Source organism: Geotrypetes seraphini, chromosome 15 (assembly GCF_902459505.1).
Source record: "Geotrypetes seraphini chromosome 15, aGeoSer1.1, whole genome shotgun sequence".
Lineage (NCBI taxonomy): Eukaryota > Metazoa > Chordata > Amphibia > Gymnophiona > Dermophiidae > Geotrypetes > Geotrypetes seraphini.
The window spans coordinates 23,766,786-23,785,715 of NC_047098.1; the positions used below are offsets into that span (position 1 = coordinate 23,766,786).

General features: G+C 43.5%; 1 protein-coding gene across 1 annotated transcript in view; it reads right to left on the minus strand.

Annotated features, from left to right (window-relative positions):
* Nucleotides 1-11,499: 11,499 nt before the first annotated feature.
* The window catches only part of PLEKHN1 (pleckstrin homology domain containing N1), a 63,294-nt gene continuing 55,863 nt past the window's right edge, over nucleotides 11,500-18,930 (minus strand). The window contains exons 12-16 of the mRNA XM_033922969.1: nucleotides 17,987-18,250; nucleotides 17,585-17,737; nucleotides 16,321-16,530; nucleotides 15,866-15,914; nucleotides 11,500-13,636 (exon numbers count right to left, since the gene is read on the minus strand). Of these exons, the coding sequence (XP_033778860.1) occupies nucleotides 13,404-13,636; nucleotides 15,866-15,914; nucleotides 16,321-16,530; nucleotides 17,585-17,737; nucleotides 17,987-18,250 (909 nt within the window). The 3' untranslated portion in view covers nucleotides 11,500-13,403. The remainder of the gene's footprint in view (nucleotides 13,637-15,865; nucleotides 15,915-16,320; nucleotides 16,531-17,584; nucleotides 17,738-17,986; nucleotides 18,251-18,930) is intronic.

An 18,930-nucleotide genomic window follows, 5' to 3' on the forward strand; every position in this document is an offset into this window, starting at 1 on the left:
ACAAAGAGTTCCACCAAAAGCTATAATTCAGCTTATCCCAATTTTTCCAATTATTCGTTATCTGTTGTATGTCAACCCCTGTCATAATGAGTAGAAGCTGACAATTCTTAATAAATACTCCCGCCCTGCTGCAAACAAGTTTCAAGTTTTATTAAAATTTGTTGAAACGTCTATCACGAATTCTAAGCGTTTTACAATGTTTAAAACAAGGGGGAGACTTACAAGACAAATTAAGGACTTAAAAGAAAAACAATAGGTAAGTTCTGGTGAAATACAATAATTACAGGAAAGGCAGACATAAAAAAGGGATGAACATGAGGAGGGTGAAGAAGAAGGTCCTCTTTGGAAAAAAAAAAAAAAAAAAGAGGCTGGAAGTGGAGAGAGTGTAGAAAAAGTAAGAGTTACAAGAAAGAGGTTATTACTTAAAAGCATCTTTGAAAAGGAAACACTTTAGTCCGCCTTTTAATTTATGTAAGTTTTGTTCGGCCCTCAGGGTATTTGGTAGGGAATTCCAGATTGTGGGGGCTGTAACATTTGTGTCCAGCGGCACCCCAATCTGATCCCCTTTCTCCCAACCTAGAAGAAATCCCTGGGTGGTCTGGTCATGATGGCCCCCCTCTGCCCTTATCTCCCCCTTCCAACTAGTCCAAAATTCCCTGTTGGTCTGGTGGTTCCCTTGCTTTTACCTCTCTCCATCCAGTCCAAAAATATCCTGGTGATCTAGTGCCCCCATGGCTAGGCCCAACCCGACATGACCTGGCCCTGCAGCCTCCCTGCTAAATTGGGCTAGGCCGAGCCAGGCCTGGCCCCCTTTGTCATTACTGGCCTGGTGATCTAGTGGAATTCCACCCCCATCAGATCCCTCCTTATCTTATCCCTCATAAGATACAGGAGCAATGCCCATTTGTTTCCACCTCTAGGCACTGCCATCTTCAAATGGTAATGCCCTGTTTTGCCAGGTATATCCTGGGATGCACTGGGCAGGTCTAACTACCATATAAAGGAGTTTCTATAAGAAGCCCATGTAAGTGTTCACTTCACCTATTATGTGCCCATGCCCCTTGCCATTGCCTGCTAAAATATTTCTTTCGTAGTTACAGAATAGTGGTTAGGCCTACTATTGCCATTTATACCCATAAGAGTATACTTATCTACAGGAATAGCAGTATTCTATAAATTTAACCACACAAAGGCACTTAGATTTAGGCAACTTGTTATGGAGTGAGGGGGGCAAGGATCTTCTACCAACTATTTTAAGACTGCCTATTGGTGCCACTTCAAAAAAGGCACTCCCCTGACACTCTGACCTGACATACACATAACTAATCAAGCTCTAAAATGGTTTCACTCTTACTTGACATGTCGGTCTTATTCTGTACTGAGCACAGAATCATTCTCACCGTCTAAACCACTACTTTTTGGGGTTCCTCAAGGGTCGTTGCCGGGTTCAATTCTTGTAAATAATTTTCTTGCTCCTGTCAACCTCATACTTCAGTCACTTGGTTTTACTTTCTTTATTTACACTGATGATATTCAACTTCTCCCTTCAATTCACAACTTTCTGGGTGATATATAAGAAAATAAATTATTATTATTATTATTATTATTACAGTTATTCTTCAATTACAGAAAAACTTGATCAACTAGCTGACTGGTTAGTGACAAATAAGTTAAAAATAAATTCACAAAAAACAGTATAATGATTTTTTTCTCCTTTAAACCCACCATGTTTTACCATGAAGGGAAGTGCCCTTTCATACTGTATGTCAACAAAAAACCTAGGGGTGACTATAGATAATACATCATTATTCCATTCTCTTATTTCTAAGGTAATTTCCTCTTCTTTTCTCGTTCTTTGCCAACTGTGTTTTGTTCACTTGATCTTAACTCGTGACAGCCTTTGTATCCTCTTATACTCTCTATTTGCTTCAAAACTGGACTACTGCAACTCTATCCTAAAGTCTTCCATGCTACCAGCTTCACAGACTTCAACTTATTCAGAATACTGAAATTTGTTTACTGTATAATCGTTCAAAGTTTGATCATGTCACACCTCTATTAAAATCAGAGCACATTCTCCCAAATATCTATAGGATCCCTTTTAAAACTTAATGTACTCTCTTTTATTTATTTATTTTAAAAAATTCATAGCCCACTAAATTCAATAGTTCTACGGGGGGGGGGGGTACAAGAAAATATACACAGTACAACATATAATTACTACTCCTACAGAATTCTGCACAAGAAATTCAAAATTTTGCGCAAAAAAAAGCCAAATTCTGAGCACAACATTTGCAAATTCAACAAAATTCTGCAAGTTTATTTGACAACAACAATGCTTTTGCTAATTATTATCCAGAATTTCAGTACAATTCAGTATGTTCTTTAAATTATAGAAAACAAAAAGAGCCTTTGAGTTTTTCTGGCTTAGTGACTTTCTTCCAGCAGCACGCCATTGTAAAAGCCCATGTAAATGATGTTTGGTTGGTTGGTTTGTATAGCCATTTCTGAAAACTGACATATTTCAATAAATTCAGAATAAAACACTTTTTTCTGTCTGAAAAGTTTATTTTTCCATTCACTTAAGTCCCAGAGTCCCTTTTCTGCTTTTCTTTGGGGTGTTTGGGGGTTTTTTTGGGGTTTTTTTTTTTTTTGGGGGGGGGGGGGTTGTAATTGTCTTCCCAGGCTCACCTGTCCATTTTACACTTTGCCCTTGTCTGTCCTGTCCAGCATCTGTTCCCCCTGTCTCTATCCTGAGCTTCTCCCCTCTGTGTCTCTCTCCATTCCCTTGCATCCATCATCCCTCTGTCAGAATCACCCCTTTTCAAGCAATGTCCAGTGTGTCTAGAAGTCCTTCTATGTCCCTGTCTCAATGCTCTCTCCTGATCAAGCATTCTTCTCAATATCTGTTCTCTATGTCTCTGTGCCTATTGATGTGCAGGATCTTCCACCCCGAGCCAGCCTCTTTCTCCCTGTCCCCTATCCTCTCCCAAGCCAGAATCTCTCACCCCTAGACAGCATCTCACACTATCTCCCCCTATCCCTGAGCAAGCATCTCTCTCTCCAGATATCTCTCACCAGGTCCCATTCCCCCCTCCGAGCCCCCGAGCCAGCATCTTTCTCCCCATTCGGCCCTAACCAGCATTCTGTCTTCTCCCTATCCTTCCTGAGCCAACATCTCATATCCCTGTCCCCCCCCCCCAAGCAAGCGTCTCTCTCACCCCTGCACCCCCCCCAGCCAGCATCTCACTCACCTCTGTCTCCCCAGCACTCTGTCTCTTCCAGCCAGCATATTTCTCACCCCTGCCCTAGCCTAGCCAGCATCTTTCTCATCTCTGCCCCCCCCCTAGCCAACACCTCTCTCACCCCTGCCCCCCCAGCCAGCATATTTCTCACCCCTGCCCTAGCCAACATCTTTCTCACCTGTCCCTCTCCCCCCCCCAGCCAGCACCTCTCTCTCCCCTTTCCCCCTAGCCGGCATCTCTCTCATCCCTGTCCCCTCCCACCAGCATATTTCTCACCCCTGCCCTCCATGCAACTGATCAAGAGCAGACTTTACTATGCTTTTTGCAAGAAACCCCCAAGGAAGAAATTGGGTGATAACTTGAAATCACATCAAGATTTTGATGACACTTTAAAACAGGGATGAATCACTAGGCACGTCAATAATAAATATGAAGTGTGAAAGAAGGGTAGTCTTGTATATTCTCAAACACAATAGGACGTAATCCCACTGTTAACAGTACTTCTTTCAAAAATTGTTTTTATCATAACTTCTTTGGGTCCTCAGAGGGCCACCACACACTCAAATCATTTCATTGTGTGGGGCTTTATGCTCCCATTCGTCATTGGGCCCATTCTTCTTATTTAAACTTTTTAAGGTAGTGTTGAATATAAATATAAATACTAAAGTACTTAGCTTTAGGTTAAACGTTATTCGGGGGGGGTAGAAATATCCGCCAACATGTTTCGCCCTTACAACTCGGGGCTTTATCAAGACTCCCTCACCCTAAATGGATAAAGAAAGACAAGCCTAAGTGTCATATGAACCCTAAAGCCTATAATCAGTTAAATATAAATTCAAACTCTTACCGTTCGTTGTATTTAGTAATCAGTTTACTGCCACCATCACGTCGCTAGCGTAATGGCGGACTTATTCAATATCAGCTGATTTATACGTGAGCCAGACGTCAGCGTCTCAACCGTAAAGACGTTGAGGGCTGACGTCATACTCAGGTCAATCTAATCGATTATATCTATAGAATATAAACTAGTGGATGATGAACAGAACCCCCAGGGGCACTCATCATAATAGGGAAGCCCATTCCAACTCGTTATTAAGACCCCTTGGTGCTACTGTATTTAGGCGGTAAATCCATCGTTGTTCAATATGGTTCAGCCTTCCTTCCCAATCGCCTTCTAAATCAGTCTCAGGTATATGGTCTATGATCCTCCATTTAATGTGCTCAATATCATGTCCTTTATCCAGCCAATGTTGGACTATGGGGGCTTGCATCGTACCAGTGTTAATACGAGATTTATGCTCGTTTAACCGCATGTTAATGGCTCTTTTAGTGCGCCCCACGTATACTAAGTTACATGGGCACACGATTACGTATATAACCCTCTTAGTTTTGCAAGTGGTGTCAGACTTAGATTTTATTATATTGCTTAATTGGGGGTCTTTCCATTGAGGCCCTTCAAACGTGGATTCGCACCATTGACATTGATGGCAACTAGCATGTTTATACTCTATTTTATTATCATAATGGTTATCAAATTTACGCAAAGCCTGACCTATGGTTTTACCTCTGCGATATGCAAACAAGGGGAGTTCCGTAAAACATTGATGGAGATTTAATATATGCCAGTATTGTTTAATGTACGAAATCAATACCCCTGACGCTTTTGAATAGGGGAGGACACAAACAATCCGTCCCTCTTCCTGTATCTTGGGAATATCCATGAGGAGCAATTCCCTTTGTGCATAACGGGCCCTACAATAGGCCTGTTTGACTGATCTTTTGGGATACCCCCGCTCAAGGAACCTCCCCTCTAAATCTTTAGCTGCCTTTTTAAATTCCAACATTGTGGAGCAGACTCTCCTAGCTCTTAGGTATTGGCTAATGGGGAGACTGAACTTGAGATGAAAAGGATGATAGCTGTCAAAATGCAGTAGCGTGTTACGCGCCACCTCCTTTCTATATAAGGTGGTTTCAAATTTAAGATGTTGCCTGCTTATTGATATATCCAAAAATTCGATCTTATCAGAACTATGGTGTGGAACAAACTGTAAATTTGGGTTTATTGTGTTAATCCAAGCAAAGAAGTCTAATAGGCTTGTCTCTGTACCCTCCCATAGCAAGCCCCCATAGTCCAACATTGGCTGGATAAAGGACATGATATTGAGCACATTAAATGGAGGATCATAGACCATATACCTGAGACTGATTTAGAAGGCGATTGGGAAGGAAGGCTGAACCATATTGAACAACGATGGATTTACCGCCTAAATACAGTAGCACCAAGGGGTCTTAATAACGAGTTGGAATGGGCTTCCCTATTATGATGAGTGCCCCTGGGGGTTCTGTTCATCATCCACTAGTTTATATTCTATAGATATAATCGATTAGATTGACCTGAGTATGACGTCAGCCCTCAACGTCTTTACGGTTGAGACGCTGACGTCTGGCTCACGTATAAATCAGCTGATATTGAATAAGTCCGCCATTACGCTAGCGACGTGATGGTGGCAGTAAACTGATTACTAAATACAACGAACGGTAAGAGTTTGAATTTATATTTAACTGATTATAGGCTTTAGGGTTCATATGACACTTAGGCTTGTCTTTCTTTATCCATTTAGGGTGAGGGAGTCTTGATAAAGCCCCGAGTTGTAAGGGCGAAACATGTTGGCGGATATTTCTACCCCCCCCGAATAACGTTTAACCTAAAGCTAAGTACTTTAGTATTTATATTTATATTCAACACTACCTTAAAAAGTTTAAATAAGAAGAATGGGCCCAATGACGAATGGGAGCATAAAGCCCCACACAATGAAATGATTTGAGTGTGTGGTGGCCCTCTGAGGACCCAAAGAAGTTATGATAAAAACAATTTTTGAAAGAAGTACTGTTAACAGTGGGATTACGTCCTATTGTGTTTGAGAATATACTTTAAAACAGGGGGCATAAATCCCTCATTCAGGGAGTTATTAACAATACACAATATGGAAGGAGTGAGAGCCTCTTTAATAAATAGACACCAATCAGACAAGGATCAAGCTCACAAGACGTCCTATTGAGACTCTGAACTATCATCTCAAGCTGTTTGGTATGAGTGTAGGTCAAGACACTGAAGGCAAGGGAACATCACGAGATTCATGTAAGGTGCTTTGAATTTTAGCAGAACATGAAATCCTGACTAGTAAACGAGCTGATATTCTGAGATAAGACGTACTACAGTTAATTTTATGACACCCCTAAATAATTCTTTAGAAGAGAACGCTACTGCACCGATTATTTTAAATCAAAATATTCCTTTTTTATGTCAATGTAGCATCTTTGTATGTTTCTAATTGAGCTTAATATGCTTGCGTAGAAAAAGCATCTGGATATTTATGCCAGAGGTGCTCCCTACGACATAAAACTTGTTTCAAAACCCTTAAATGGTGCAAATAACATGATGAAGAACCTAGCCAAGCTTGAAGAATGGTCTGAAATTTGGCAGCTAAGATTTAATGCTAAGAAATGCAAGGTCATGCATTTGGGCTTCAAACCCCAAGGAAACGGTACAGTTTAGGGGGTGAAGAAATTTCTACATAAAAGAGGAGCGGAACTTGGGTGTGATAGTATGTGATGAGATTAAGGTGGCCAAGCAGGTTGAAAAGGCGATAGTGAAGGGCGAAAGCTAGAAGGATGCTAGGGTGCATAGGGAGAGGTAGGACCAGTAGGAAAAAGGAGGTATTGATGCCCCTGTATAAGACTCTGGTGAAACCTCATTTAGAATATGGTATACAATTCTGGAGACTGCACCTTCAAAAAGATATAATGAACAGGATGAAGTCAGTCCAGAGGAAGTATACTGAAATGGTCAGTGGTCTTCATCATAAGACGTATGGGAAAAGACCTAATGTACAGTATTCTTTGGAGGAAAGATGAGAGAGGAGAGATATGACAGAGACGCTTAAGTGCCTACGTGGCATATGAGGCACATCATTTTCATTTGAAAAGAAGCTCTGGAATGAGAGGGTATAGGATGAATTAAGAGGTGATAGGATCAGGAGTAATCTAAGGAAATACATTTTTACAGAAAGGGTGGTACATGCGTGGAATAGGGTTCATAGACAAAACCGCCGAAGACAAAGGCGCGCGCCGACAACTGAGCGCAAGATGGAAGCGCGCGCCGAAGAAAAAGAGTGTTTTTAGGGGCTCCGACGGGGGGTTTTGTTGGGGAAACCCCCCCCCCACTTTACTTAATACAGATCGCGGCGGCGTTGTGGGGGGCTTGGGGGGTTGTAACCGCCCTCATTATACTGGAAACTTAACCGTTTCCCTGTTTTTTAGGGAAAAAGTGAAGTTTTCAGTAAAATGTGGGGGGTTACAACCCCCCCAAACCTCCCACAACGCCCCCACAACGCGGCGCGATCTGTATAAAATAAAGTGGGTGGTGGTTCTCCCCCCCACACCCCCGTCGGAGCCCTTTAAAACAGTCATTTTCTTCAGCGCACGCTTCCGCGTTGCGCTCAGTTGTCTCCGCGCACCTTTGTCCTGGCGCGCTTTTGACCTGACACCGTGGAATAGTCTCCCAGTAGAGGCGGTGGAAACAAAGACTGTGTTTGAGTTCAAGACAGTGTGGGACAGGCACATGGGATCTCTTAGGGAGAGGAGGAGATAGTGAACACTGTGGATGAGCAGACAGGTGGCCTTTATCTGCTTTCATGTTCCTAGAACTAGGGAACAAGTTATCCACAGCCTCCATCTTCTCCTTCTTTCCTCTGGCCCTGTTGCTGCTAAGGAGAAGCAAGCCAAATGTGCTGATTTTTCATTACAAGCTCTCACGGTGACCTTTACCGTTTCATTAGGTTTTTCTTTCCCCATGTCTCAAAACCAAGAGAAGATTGCTAGGCATTTGCTGTGCTGCTGTCAGCACAAGCCATGTGTCTGACAGGTGCGCCCACATCTGATCAGATGGGGGTGGGGGGAACAGTTGGCTTTATGTTTCCTGTTGTAAAGGTTCTTGGAATACATTTCACTACAGTTGTGCATGCCTGTAACAAAAAGCCATTAAGTGTTTGGTATCCCTGCACTGAAGAAACATAACAGCCCAAACAGTTCACGGTTAGTAACAGAGACATCACAAACACTGCCCCTCAGACTTGCTGAGATGCCGTGGCCCAGACTCCTCAGTGGCTTTCAGAAAATTGACAGCCAATCTTAGGAGAAAAAGGATGGCAGATAAAGAGCACTGACCCATGCGGTTTCTTCTCATTTTCATACCTCCTGCACTTTCTGAGCATGGAGTGGGCTGAAAATGTTTCTCCTCTGCCTGGCTTAAAGGATGTAAGGCTTCCAGAACACATGTACTTTCAGCTGGATTAAAAAGAACTGCTGGGTGTGAGGAGGAGAACAGTTTTCAGGTCTTCCAGGCTCCATACCCTTTCCCTGTCAGTAGCAGCAAAGCTCACACACACTTTAAGAACATGAGAATTGCCATACTGGTTCCCAACATGGATTGTTTTTCCAGAGTGGAAATTGTAAGGTGAGCAGTTCAAAGTCGCAGCGTCTCAAGCTGTAATGAAAACCGGTGGATACTATATATCTAGTTTGGCATTAAAAATCTTTATTTTGACTCCTGAAGACGACACCTGTTTGGGTGTTGAAACACTGGCCTTGTTGAGTCATATGGACTTGTGTAAGACAATGTCAAGTGGACTTATATGAGACTGGTTGAGATTTATCAATAAACGCTTGTGCTGTTTTGAATCCCAAGTGGAAGCATTTTACCATCCTTACTTTACTTCTATTTTTATGCTTATGTCATGGGGAACATAATTCCTATGGTCTCTTTTTGGTGGAAGTGTAACATGAGCTGCAGTCTGTGAGAGTGCAGCCTTCATTACTCGGAAGAAATAGAGTAAGAAAATTCCTCTCATCAAAACTTATACGGATACTGTGAAAATCAAGTCATAGTAGTTATTTCTCATGCCCACAATGGATTCAAGTTTCGAGTTTATTTAGAACAAATGCCAGGAAGTTCTTTTTCACACAGAGGGTGGTGGATACATGGAACGCGCTACCAGAGGATGTGATAAACAGGAGCACGCTACAGGGGTTCAAAGAAGCTTTGGATAGGTACTTGGAAGACAAAGGGATTGAGGGGTACAGATAAGAGTAAAGGTAGATTATAGGGATGGGATTAGAGGTAGGTTACAAAATTAATCAGGGACCATTGTTCAGGCACTAGGCCTGATGGGCCGCCGCGGGAGCGGACCGCTGAGCAAGATGGACCTCTGGTCTGACTCAGCGGGGGCAACTTCTTATGTTCTTATATACTGCCCAATCGGCCTTCTAGGCGGTGAACATTGTCTTAAAAACATATATGGAATAACAATACATCCTTTAAAACAATAATCATTATTAAAAACAATTAAAAACAAACAGAAACAAAAAAGGGAAGAAGGGTAGAACTACAATTTATCAAGTAAAAAGAGAGAACATATAGGGAAAAAACAAAAGGGATGGTGTCTAAAAGTAGAATAAAACTATGTAGCCTTAAAAAGGGCATTTAGGTCTTGAAAGCATCAAGAAAAAGAAATGTTTTTAAATTCGTCTTAAAGTGGTAAAGAGTTGATTCTTCCCATAAGTGGACCGGAATATTATTCCAAAAAAGATGGAGCGCTGACAGAGAAAATGGTAGACCTCATTGTGTTGATAAACTTCAGAGATGGAACAGATAAAAGATTTTTAGAAGATCTTAAAATCTTAGAAGAACTATAGGGAATAAGAAGGTTATTGATAAATTCTGGTTGACTATTTTGTCTAGTTTTAAAGGTTAGTAAAAGAATTTTGTATATGATTCTATGTTCTACCGGCAACCAACGAGCTTTATAAAGGAGGGGAGTAACATGGTCTAACTTCTTTGCATCTTCCAAGTGTAATGGTAGCATCTCTGTTTCCGAGATCTTTCTGGATTTCAGGGATTGAATCATGAAGTTTTTTTGCCATGTGCATGTCAGTGGGCTTGGATTTCTGATTTGTATTTCTGGATTTAACTGCTCAACTCTGCTCAAATACTTGGCAGCTAGGCTTCAATGCTAAAAAATGCAAGATAATGCACTTGGGCAAGAGAAACCCGCGTAGAACTTATGTACTAACTAAATGGTGAGACCTTGGTTAGGACCACGGCGGAACGCGACTTAGGGGTGATCATGAAGGTTGCCAATCAAGTGGAGAAGGCTTCCTCAAGGGCAAGACAAATGTTGGGGTGTATCTGCAGAAGTTTCGTCAGCAGGAGATCTGAAGTTATGATGCCGTTGTACAGAGCCATGGTGAGGCCACAGTTGGAGTACTGTGTTCAGTTTTGGAGACCACACTACCGAAAGGACGTGCTGAGGATCGAGTCGGTTCAGCGAACAGCCACCAGGATGGTCATGGGGCTCAAGGATCTCACGTATGAAGAAAGACTAAAGAAATTGCGACTTTACTCACTCGAGGAAAGAAGAGAACGGGGAGATATGATTGAAACGTATAAATACATCACAGGACGCATCGAGTCAGAAGATGATATCTTCTGGCTCATGGGACCCTCGACCACCAGAGGGCATCCGCTGAAGATCAGGGGAGGGAAGTTTCATGGCGACTCCAGGAAGTACTTCTTCACCGAAAGAGTGGTGGATCATTGGAACAGACTCCCACTCCAGGTGATAAAGGCCAGCAGCGTGACGGATTTTAAGAAAAAATGGGATACTCTTGTGGGATCTTTAAGGGAGTAAATTCAGGAGGAGGGATACTTGGAATGGGCAGACTTGGTGGGCTATAGCCCTTTTCTGCCGCTTTTTTCTATGTTTCTAACTCCCCAAGCCAATGCTCAAACTGAGTTACAATTCAGGTATAGAAGATAGGTCCATGCCACAGCAAGGGTTTGTAATCTAAGTTTGATTTTGGACAATGGAGGGGAAAATGACTTGTCAAAGGTCATAAGAAGCATCCTTGGGAGAAGTGGGATTTGAACTCTGGTTCTTAGCGCTCCATTCTTACACCGAGGCTACGCCTCCACTCTATATCATGGAAGAGTGAAATCATCTTTTCCAATGTTATGTTTTCTGTGCTGAGGAGAAGCAACTTTTTTCCTCTGTGGGGTCTACCTAAGTACCAGGGAACACAGAGAAATTAGTGTTTTGGGGTGAGGGGAGCCAATTTATTTCTACCCCCAGATCCAAGAAAAGCTCCTTAGAGGCTTTGGTTGGTACATTAGGACAAGGAAGCAAAGAAAGGTAACTTATGAATAAAGACATACTTTTATTACAATTCCACAGATGTAAAACATTTTGACATACATCATCACAGTGCAGAGTACAGACAGACATCTCAGTCAGTGATGAAGTTTCATACGAGGGTAGGTGCAAATTGTATCCCTGAGTGAGTAGAGCCAGGAAGGAGGCAAAGCAGAGTACACAGGCCAAAACTGAAGCCCTGCAACACTCGTTACAGCTTTCCAAGGCTTACTGCTGTATGTTGTCATCCCCAGCCCAGGTTTTGAAAGTGCTGATGATGTAACACAGAAATGAAGGCAGATAAAAGACCTGCATGGTCTATCCAGTCTTCCCAACAAAGGCAAATCTACAGTCTGGGCCATCTGAATGTTACAGAAGTGCATGGCAATATTTGGCAAAAATTTGGAAAGCACTGAAGGCTATGCATATTTCTTTGATGGCAGTCAGATGTTACGGGGAGATTTTACTAAGAAGAATATAGAGAAAAGAGAATTTGGAAAAGCTGTAATGAGTGCTTCAGAATTACCAGTGTGCCTATAATCACTGAAATGTTGTCTCCTTCAACCGATGAAGGCCTGGGTCTGAACAGGGCTCGATCATGGCCAGTGGTTAATGAAGTCTCTCTGCTTGGCCTAACCTGATTGCTCCCACCTGTTTAAACATCCATCAGTTACTTTCAAATAGCAAAATTCAGCAAACCTCAACCACTCAGCATTCAGTGCAAAAACATTCTTAATAAATATTCCTCATTAATATTAAATATCTAAAATGTTATCTTACTAAACTAGATATGAAAAACGAAGCTCAGGCTTCTGTCAGCTGCTTAATAGCCCAAAATATTAACTAACCTCAAAGATACAAAATTAAATAAAAGTTTGTCATTTAACAAGATATACAGCTTAAATTATAATTTTAAAAAGTAGATTCTACCCTCTGTAAACGTTCCAATCCTCCTCCAGAGAGTTCAAGTAAAAACGGAACAGGTTTCGTGATTGCTAGGGAAAAAAGTCTATTGCTATAAAGTCCAGCAGCTGCTAGGACTGGGACAGGAATAACAAGACTTAGGCCGAGTAGATGAGGCCCAGTCTCTATAGCCACATGACCAACACTTTTTCGTGACTGTAATATTTAATGTGTCAGCACTTCTTGCAGTTCCCTGTAGAGGAAGTATTCTGGTGCTGGGAGCTGCTGAGCAGGTGGGAGGTACATTGGCACACTGCGTGTGAGGGTCTCAGTTCTGGAATAGCAGGGGATGTCCAAAAGCGGTATAGCAGAGGGATGCAGGTACACTCCTGGCCTGCAAGGCTGCTCTGTGTCTTTAGAAGGGGACCTTCATTCCAGCGGAGGACCCTCTTTCTCTGCTGCCTGTCTGGGCAAGATTGAGTTTATGAAGAGTTGCACTACTTTGTGCCAGGGAGAGGGGGAGCTGTGGTGCTAGCGCTGGAATAGAATGGAGCACTCCGTTGAGATTCTCTTCTTGTACTTGCCACTGGTACTGTCTCTAGAGCTCCTCCCTTCCTTCTCTAATCCTTTCGGCAATGAAGTTATATGCACACTGCATTCTGCCCAGTTCTGGATGTCCTGGTTTGATTCCATTTGTTTACTGTCTTTCAGAGTTTACAGCATTGAAACCTCTCTGTCTCTTGTACTGTAACAGCTAAAGATCAGCGAGGTCCCCCCAGACTTCCTGCATTGTGCTCAGCAAAGCTTTAGGGGGCATTGTCTGCTCCCAACTCTGATTTGGGCACACCTCATTTTACTATTACAATTTCAGGCCCAAAATTCCCAAAAGAAACACTGCAAATCCATAGTATGAACCTATGCAGCCATCATGTAGCTGACTCAAATGGCTGAAATCTTCATAGCCACCGTACAAGAGTACCAGAAGCGTGCCAAGCAGTGGGGGTTTCTATAACCACTTGTTATGAGTGGCTTTGTTTTCCTGTCCTCCCGGGTAACAAAAGCGCCCGTGATGGGTGGGTGAAAAATACGAGATTTCTGTCCCCTTCAAGTCATTGTCCCAGATGTTGTCATAACTGAAGTCGCTCTGGAAGCTTTGCAGTTCTGCATAGTCATGCTCTGATGAATCCAGACACAGGTTTGCGTTGTAAGGGGGACCCAAGGTGCTCTCAATTGCAAAACCTAAGAAGAGAGAGAAAGAATAATTTACTTCCTGCAGTTTGTTTGCAAAGTCCAGTATTACCTGTTAGTTAAAATCACAGTGGATGTACCTGTTCTACTCCACTCAGGATTGAAGTCTACAAAATCCTGAGTGGAGTAGAACGGGTACAAGTGGATCGATTTTTCACTCCGTCAAAAATTACAAAGACTAGGTGACACTCAATGAAGTTATAGGGAAATACTTTTATTTTTTCACTCAGAGAATAGTTAAGCTCTGGAACGTGTTGCTAGAGGATGTGGTAAGAGCGGATAACATAGCTGGTTTTAAGAAAGGTTTGGACAAGTTCCTGGAGGAAAAATCCATAGTCTGTTATTGAGAAAGACATTGGGGAAGCCACTGCTTGCCTTGGATCGGTAGCATGGAATACTGCTACTCCTTGGGTTTTGTCCAGGTACTAGTGACCTGGATTGGCCACCGTGAGAACGGGATACTGGCCTTGATGGACCATTAGTCTGACTCACTAAGGCTATTCTTATGTTAGTCCCAGGTTAATATAACATATTAACATGTTCTCAGGACACTAAAATTATTTCAGAATTGTTCAACTTCATTTATTTGTTATTTATTTTTGTTTTCAACAGTTATCACATAGTTTTTATAATTATGGTATAGTTTCAGAAATCAAAATCAAAACCTGAATTGGCCGAGGCCTCCCAGCACATTCAGCTTACAAGAAAACCAGTGGGGAAATTTTTCTTTTTTATGGGTACGGGGACAAGGCCATTCACCAACCCATGGAGCAGTAAATGGCCTTGTCCCTGCAGTAAAGAGTCTGCCATAAGTTGCCTCCCTTCCCACCCCTCTGAGTCAGCAGCCTCCCCCCCCCCTCAGGAGTCCAGCAGCCACCCTTCCTCCCTATCATGGGTTGAACAGTTCCACACCCCCGCACCTAATGTGTTCACCGCTGCCACCGCCGGGGATCCCATTTATAAACAGGCCTCCTTCCAGCCCTCCAGCTGCATGTCCCCCTTTGCCGAAGCTGACCCAGAAGGCTTCCCTCCCAGAACTGACATCAGAGGGAAGCCTTCCGTGTCAGCCGGGGATCCCAGTTACCTCACTCAACAGTCCTCCTTCCAGCTGGGCTGCTCCTTCCTGCTTTCAGCCATACTTATTTGCAGGGACAAGTGGAGGGGGGCATGCCCAGCTAGACAGCCTTGAAGGGAACAAGGAGAGAGGGGATATCAATTTGGGCACTTTTTCATGTTAGACCAAGGGTAGGGAACTCCGGTCCTCGAGAGCCGTATTCCAGTCGGGTTTTCAGGATTTCCCCAATGAATATGCATTGAAAGCAGTGCATGCAAATAAATCTCATGCATATTCATTGGGGAAATCCTGAAAACCGACTGGAATACGGCTCTCGAGGACCGGAGTTCCCTACCCCTGGTCTAACATCAGTACCAGTGCCTCACCTGGTCTAAAGGTTAAGCCTTCTCTCCCTCCCTTTTCCACCGTAGTCCTGTACATTTTACCTTGGCTGCTAACAGCGACAACATGAATAGGAGGCAGCTTTTGCTCTGCCCCATGTCTCCCCTCTCTGCCACATCCCGCCCACAGGAAATTGCAACAGAGGAGGCAAGACGGGGCAAATGGAAGATGTAGGGGTGGACTGAAAGCTGCCTGTTCATGCTGCTTTTGCCGACAACTAAACAAAGTGTACAGGACCTTGATAGAAGAGGGGTGGGGAGAGACACTGGATTGAGCGAGCAAGGAAGAAATGGAGAAATGCTGGACCCATGGAGGTGGGGGCACTGGGGATAAAAGCAATGCTGGGTGGGGAGCGATGAAGCAAGTCGGCTTAGAGTGCCATAATTCCTTGAGCTGGCCTTAATGGGCAATATATCAATTTTTGAATAAATCTGAAACTCGAAGCAACGTTTCATAAAACCTCTCTCATGTCAGCGTTCCTTGCCCACCCTCTCAAAACACCGCTGCGTTCCAAGAATGTGAATCTTAGTATCGCAGCTAAGTGTTCTGAGGAGACTTGAGCAGGAAAATTTATATCAAATGTTCATTCTTTCAAAACCAGGAGATTTTTCTTTGTGATCTAGTTATGTAAACCAAATCGAGCTCCTATTTTTAGGAGACGATTCGGGCATATAAGACTAAGAATTAGATTAGATTAATGTTTAACACGGCTTTCTTGAGATCTCCCTTCCTTCCACCTACCCATTTTTCTTCCAAGCTCTCACCTGGCAAATTCTTAGGAGGTCCTGGGCCATCTCTCCTTAAACAGGATGCCTGGAAGACAAGAAGAGCTCCATTACTCATAACCTTTCAAAAACTTTGTGTGTATTGTGGGACATTGGTGAGGTAAACTGAAGGCCAGGGCTTCTCAACACTCTCCTGAAGGCACAACTTGCCAGTCAGATTGTCAGGATTATCACAATGAATATGCATGAGATAAATCTGCATATAGCAGAGATTCATCACAAGTCTGTCTCATGCATATTTGTTGCGGTAATCCTGACAACCTGAATGGAAAGGTGTGATGAGAAGCACTGCTTAAGGGGAAGAGAGAACTGTTTCATGGTTCATACACATTAAAAAAGCACATTCTTATGCAGTAAAACATTTGAGTGCCCACAGGTATTCAGTCATACATGCAAGTATCACGTGTGCACTCTGCACTGGCACTTCACCGTACATTTCCACGGCAGAAGTCTTTGTCAGGCGGGCCAGGCTGGAACTGTCCAGAGGGGTTCAGATCCTGGTAGTGCTGTTTCGTTGTGGCTCCTTCAGTCTGCTGGTGGATGCTGAGCTGTGGGTGGGAGAATTTTTTCTGCAGCGGAAGGTGGGGACCAGGAACAGCCGAGAAAGCTGTGGCCGGTTGCACCTGGCACTGACTCTTCAAGAGCTTTAAGAGAAAGAGAACCAAGGTGAGTGCAGACATTGGAAAAGTTAAATGCAGCCTTCATCTGTGGCTTTTCTCCTCTGCTTCCTAACAGGAATCATTGAGAATCCTTAGCAATGATGGGGAATACAAGAGACAAAGTTGGGGACAGAACTGATGAAATATGTCTGTTGTAATATTAACTCTGTTTTCTTTTGAGCTATTTGAGTTTTTTTATCTTAGGAAATCTGGAGGGCATTTTTGATATAACATTTAAATCCAAGTTTACAGTAGCAAACAAGACCATTTTCAAAAAACCTATTTATTATTTATAAAGCGCTACTAGACACACACAGTGCCATAGAACAAACATGCAAGAGATGCTCCCTGCTTGAAGAACTTACAATCTATCCAGGTTTAATTCTGTCCACAGCTGGTCAGCAGTTTTAAAATCACTGACCACCATGGGCTGAATATAGGTGGACTGTATTGCAAAATCATTGATCTGCAATTGTGATGGCCCAAGGAGATAAAGTCACGTAAAGAAATGAAGTCTGAGGCCGACTGAATTTCAGTTTTGGATTCTGCACCAAAACTGGACCAAAATGTGGGTTCAGTTTACGGCCAAAAATGCCGGTGCATTTTCATTGAAACTGAAACTCTACCCCCCACCCCCCCAAACCTGGTTTGAGCTGCTTGCCTGACCATCTCCCCAATTCCCAAATAAACAAGTTCTCCCCCAACCCGGCCCCCTGACCATCATAAGGGCCCTCCCTAGGCCTACCTTAACATGCCCTGGTGGTCTAGTGGCCTCTTCGGGGTCATTCTTGCTTATGTTGGTGCCAGTCTCAATATGGCTACCAGGACCTCCTATGGCAGTCTCAGTAGCCATTTTAAAGAAGCAGCAGCACTGGGTGGGAAAGAGTGAGGTTCTTTCCTGCCCTCCAAGAGGCCACTAGACTAGCAGGGCTTGTTAAGGTAGGCCCACATGCTCAGGGAGGGTCAGGAGTGGCAGAGGGCCTAATTCCAGAACATTCAGGGGCAAGACCAAGTGCTGTGATAGTCACTGACTTTGTACCTCTTGCAGAAAGCTGGATGGGGTGGGCTCGGGCACTGTTGGTGTATACGGGTCAGCATAGAGCGGGGACTTGGGTGGTGCCAGCGCCAGAGGTTTTTCTGAGGTGATCGGGACAGCAGAGTGATGACCTTCTGTCAAACTCCATCTGTTTAACTGGAAAAGAAACAAAGAAAATCTTGAGAACTGCTTCGTCCCCAGGCAGCCAGCTCCTGGGTGAGTGATCCTGACACCTAATCTGACTGTCCCTGGCCCTTCTAGCTAATAATGTCAATACCTCAGACTGGAATGCAGCTCTTAGCTGAGATTTACTGACTCCTGCAGACTCTGCCCAGCATCCCCCTCCCCTCCCCCCTCAGTGAGCCCTGCCCAGATAGCACAGATAGATGAGGAAATCTCACATACGTTGTGGAATTCCTGATGTGGAGGTTTCGCAGAAGGCTGTGAATTTTGTAACGAATACGGCTCGTTGTAGACAGGAGAGATGAGATCCTCTCTCGGGTGCTCAGGGATTAGACCGTACGAATTCCTTTTTGGATCAGAGATCATTTGCGACGGCGGGAGCTGTATTGTGAGACCGCTTTTGCCTTTTGATCCTCTCTTGCTTCCACTTCTCTTGAGGTCTGTTGAAGCCATCACAGCATTTGGCCAATTGGAATCATGAAAACCCTGAGAGAGAGAAAGAGAAAATAAAGTCTTGCTTTCTAAGAGTAAAACAGATAAAACTCAATATCCCTCACATACTTGCATTTCTGGGGACAGAGGAGCAGCCTAATGGTTAGGACATCAGGTTCAAATCCCATGGCAGCTCCCAGTGGCCTCGGGCAAGCCATCTAATCCTCCATTGCCCTGGAATGGCCAGGGGTGGCAATGACAACCTCAACCCACCTAGGGCCTATAAAACTGTCAAACCTGTGGCAGCTCTAGGAGCCATTTACATGTATGGGCAACAAAGACAAGAGAGAGAAACTGACATTTCAAGGAATATCAAAGACAAATACAGTGGTGCCTCACACAACGAACTTAATTGGTTCCAGGAGCAAGTTTGTTATGCGAAAAGTTCGTTATGTGAAACGCGTTTTCCCATAACAATACATGTTAAAAAAAATAATTCGTTCTGTAGCATAAAATATGCTAAGATGACATAAAAAAAGATAAATTTATCTTGTTAGAGCTGGTGTTAGAGACAACTGGGGACTGCAAAGTCCAGGCAGAGGCTTACGGCTCTCTTTGACCAGGGGGGGACAGTTGCCCTAGTTGCACTACCCTAACCCTATTCCTGCTATGTGTGACTGTGGTATTCTGTTAGCATGATATTTCTGTGTAGCATTCTATAATAATTTGGCTTA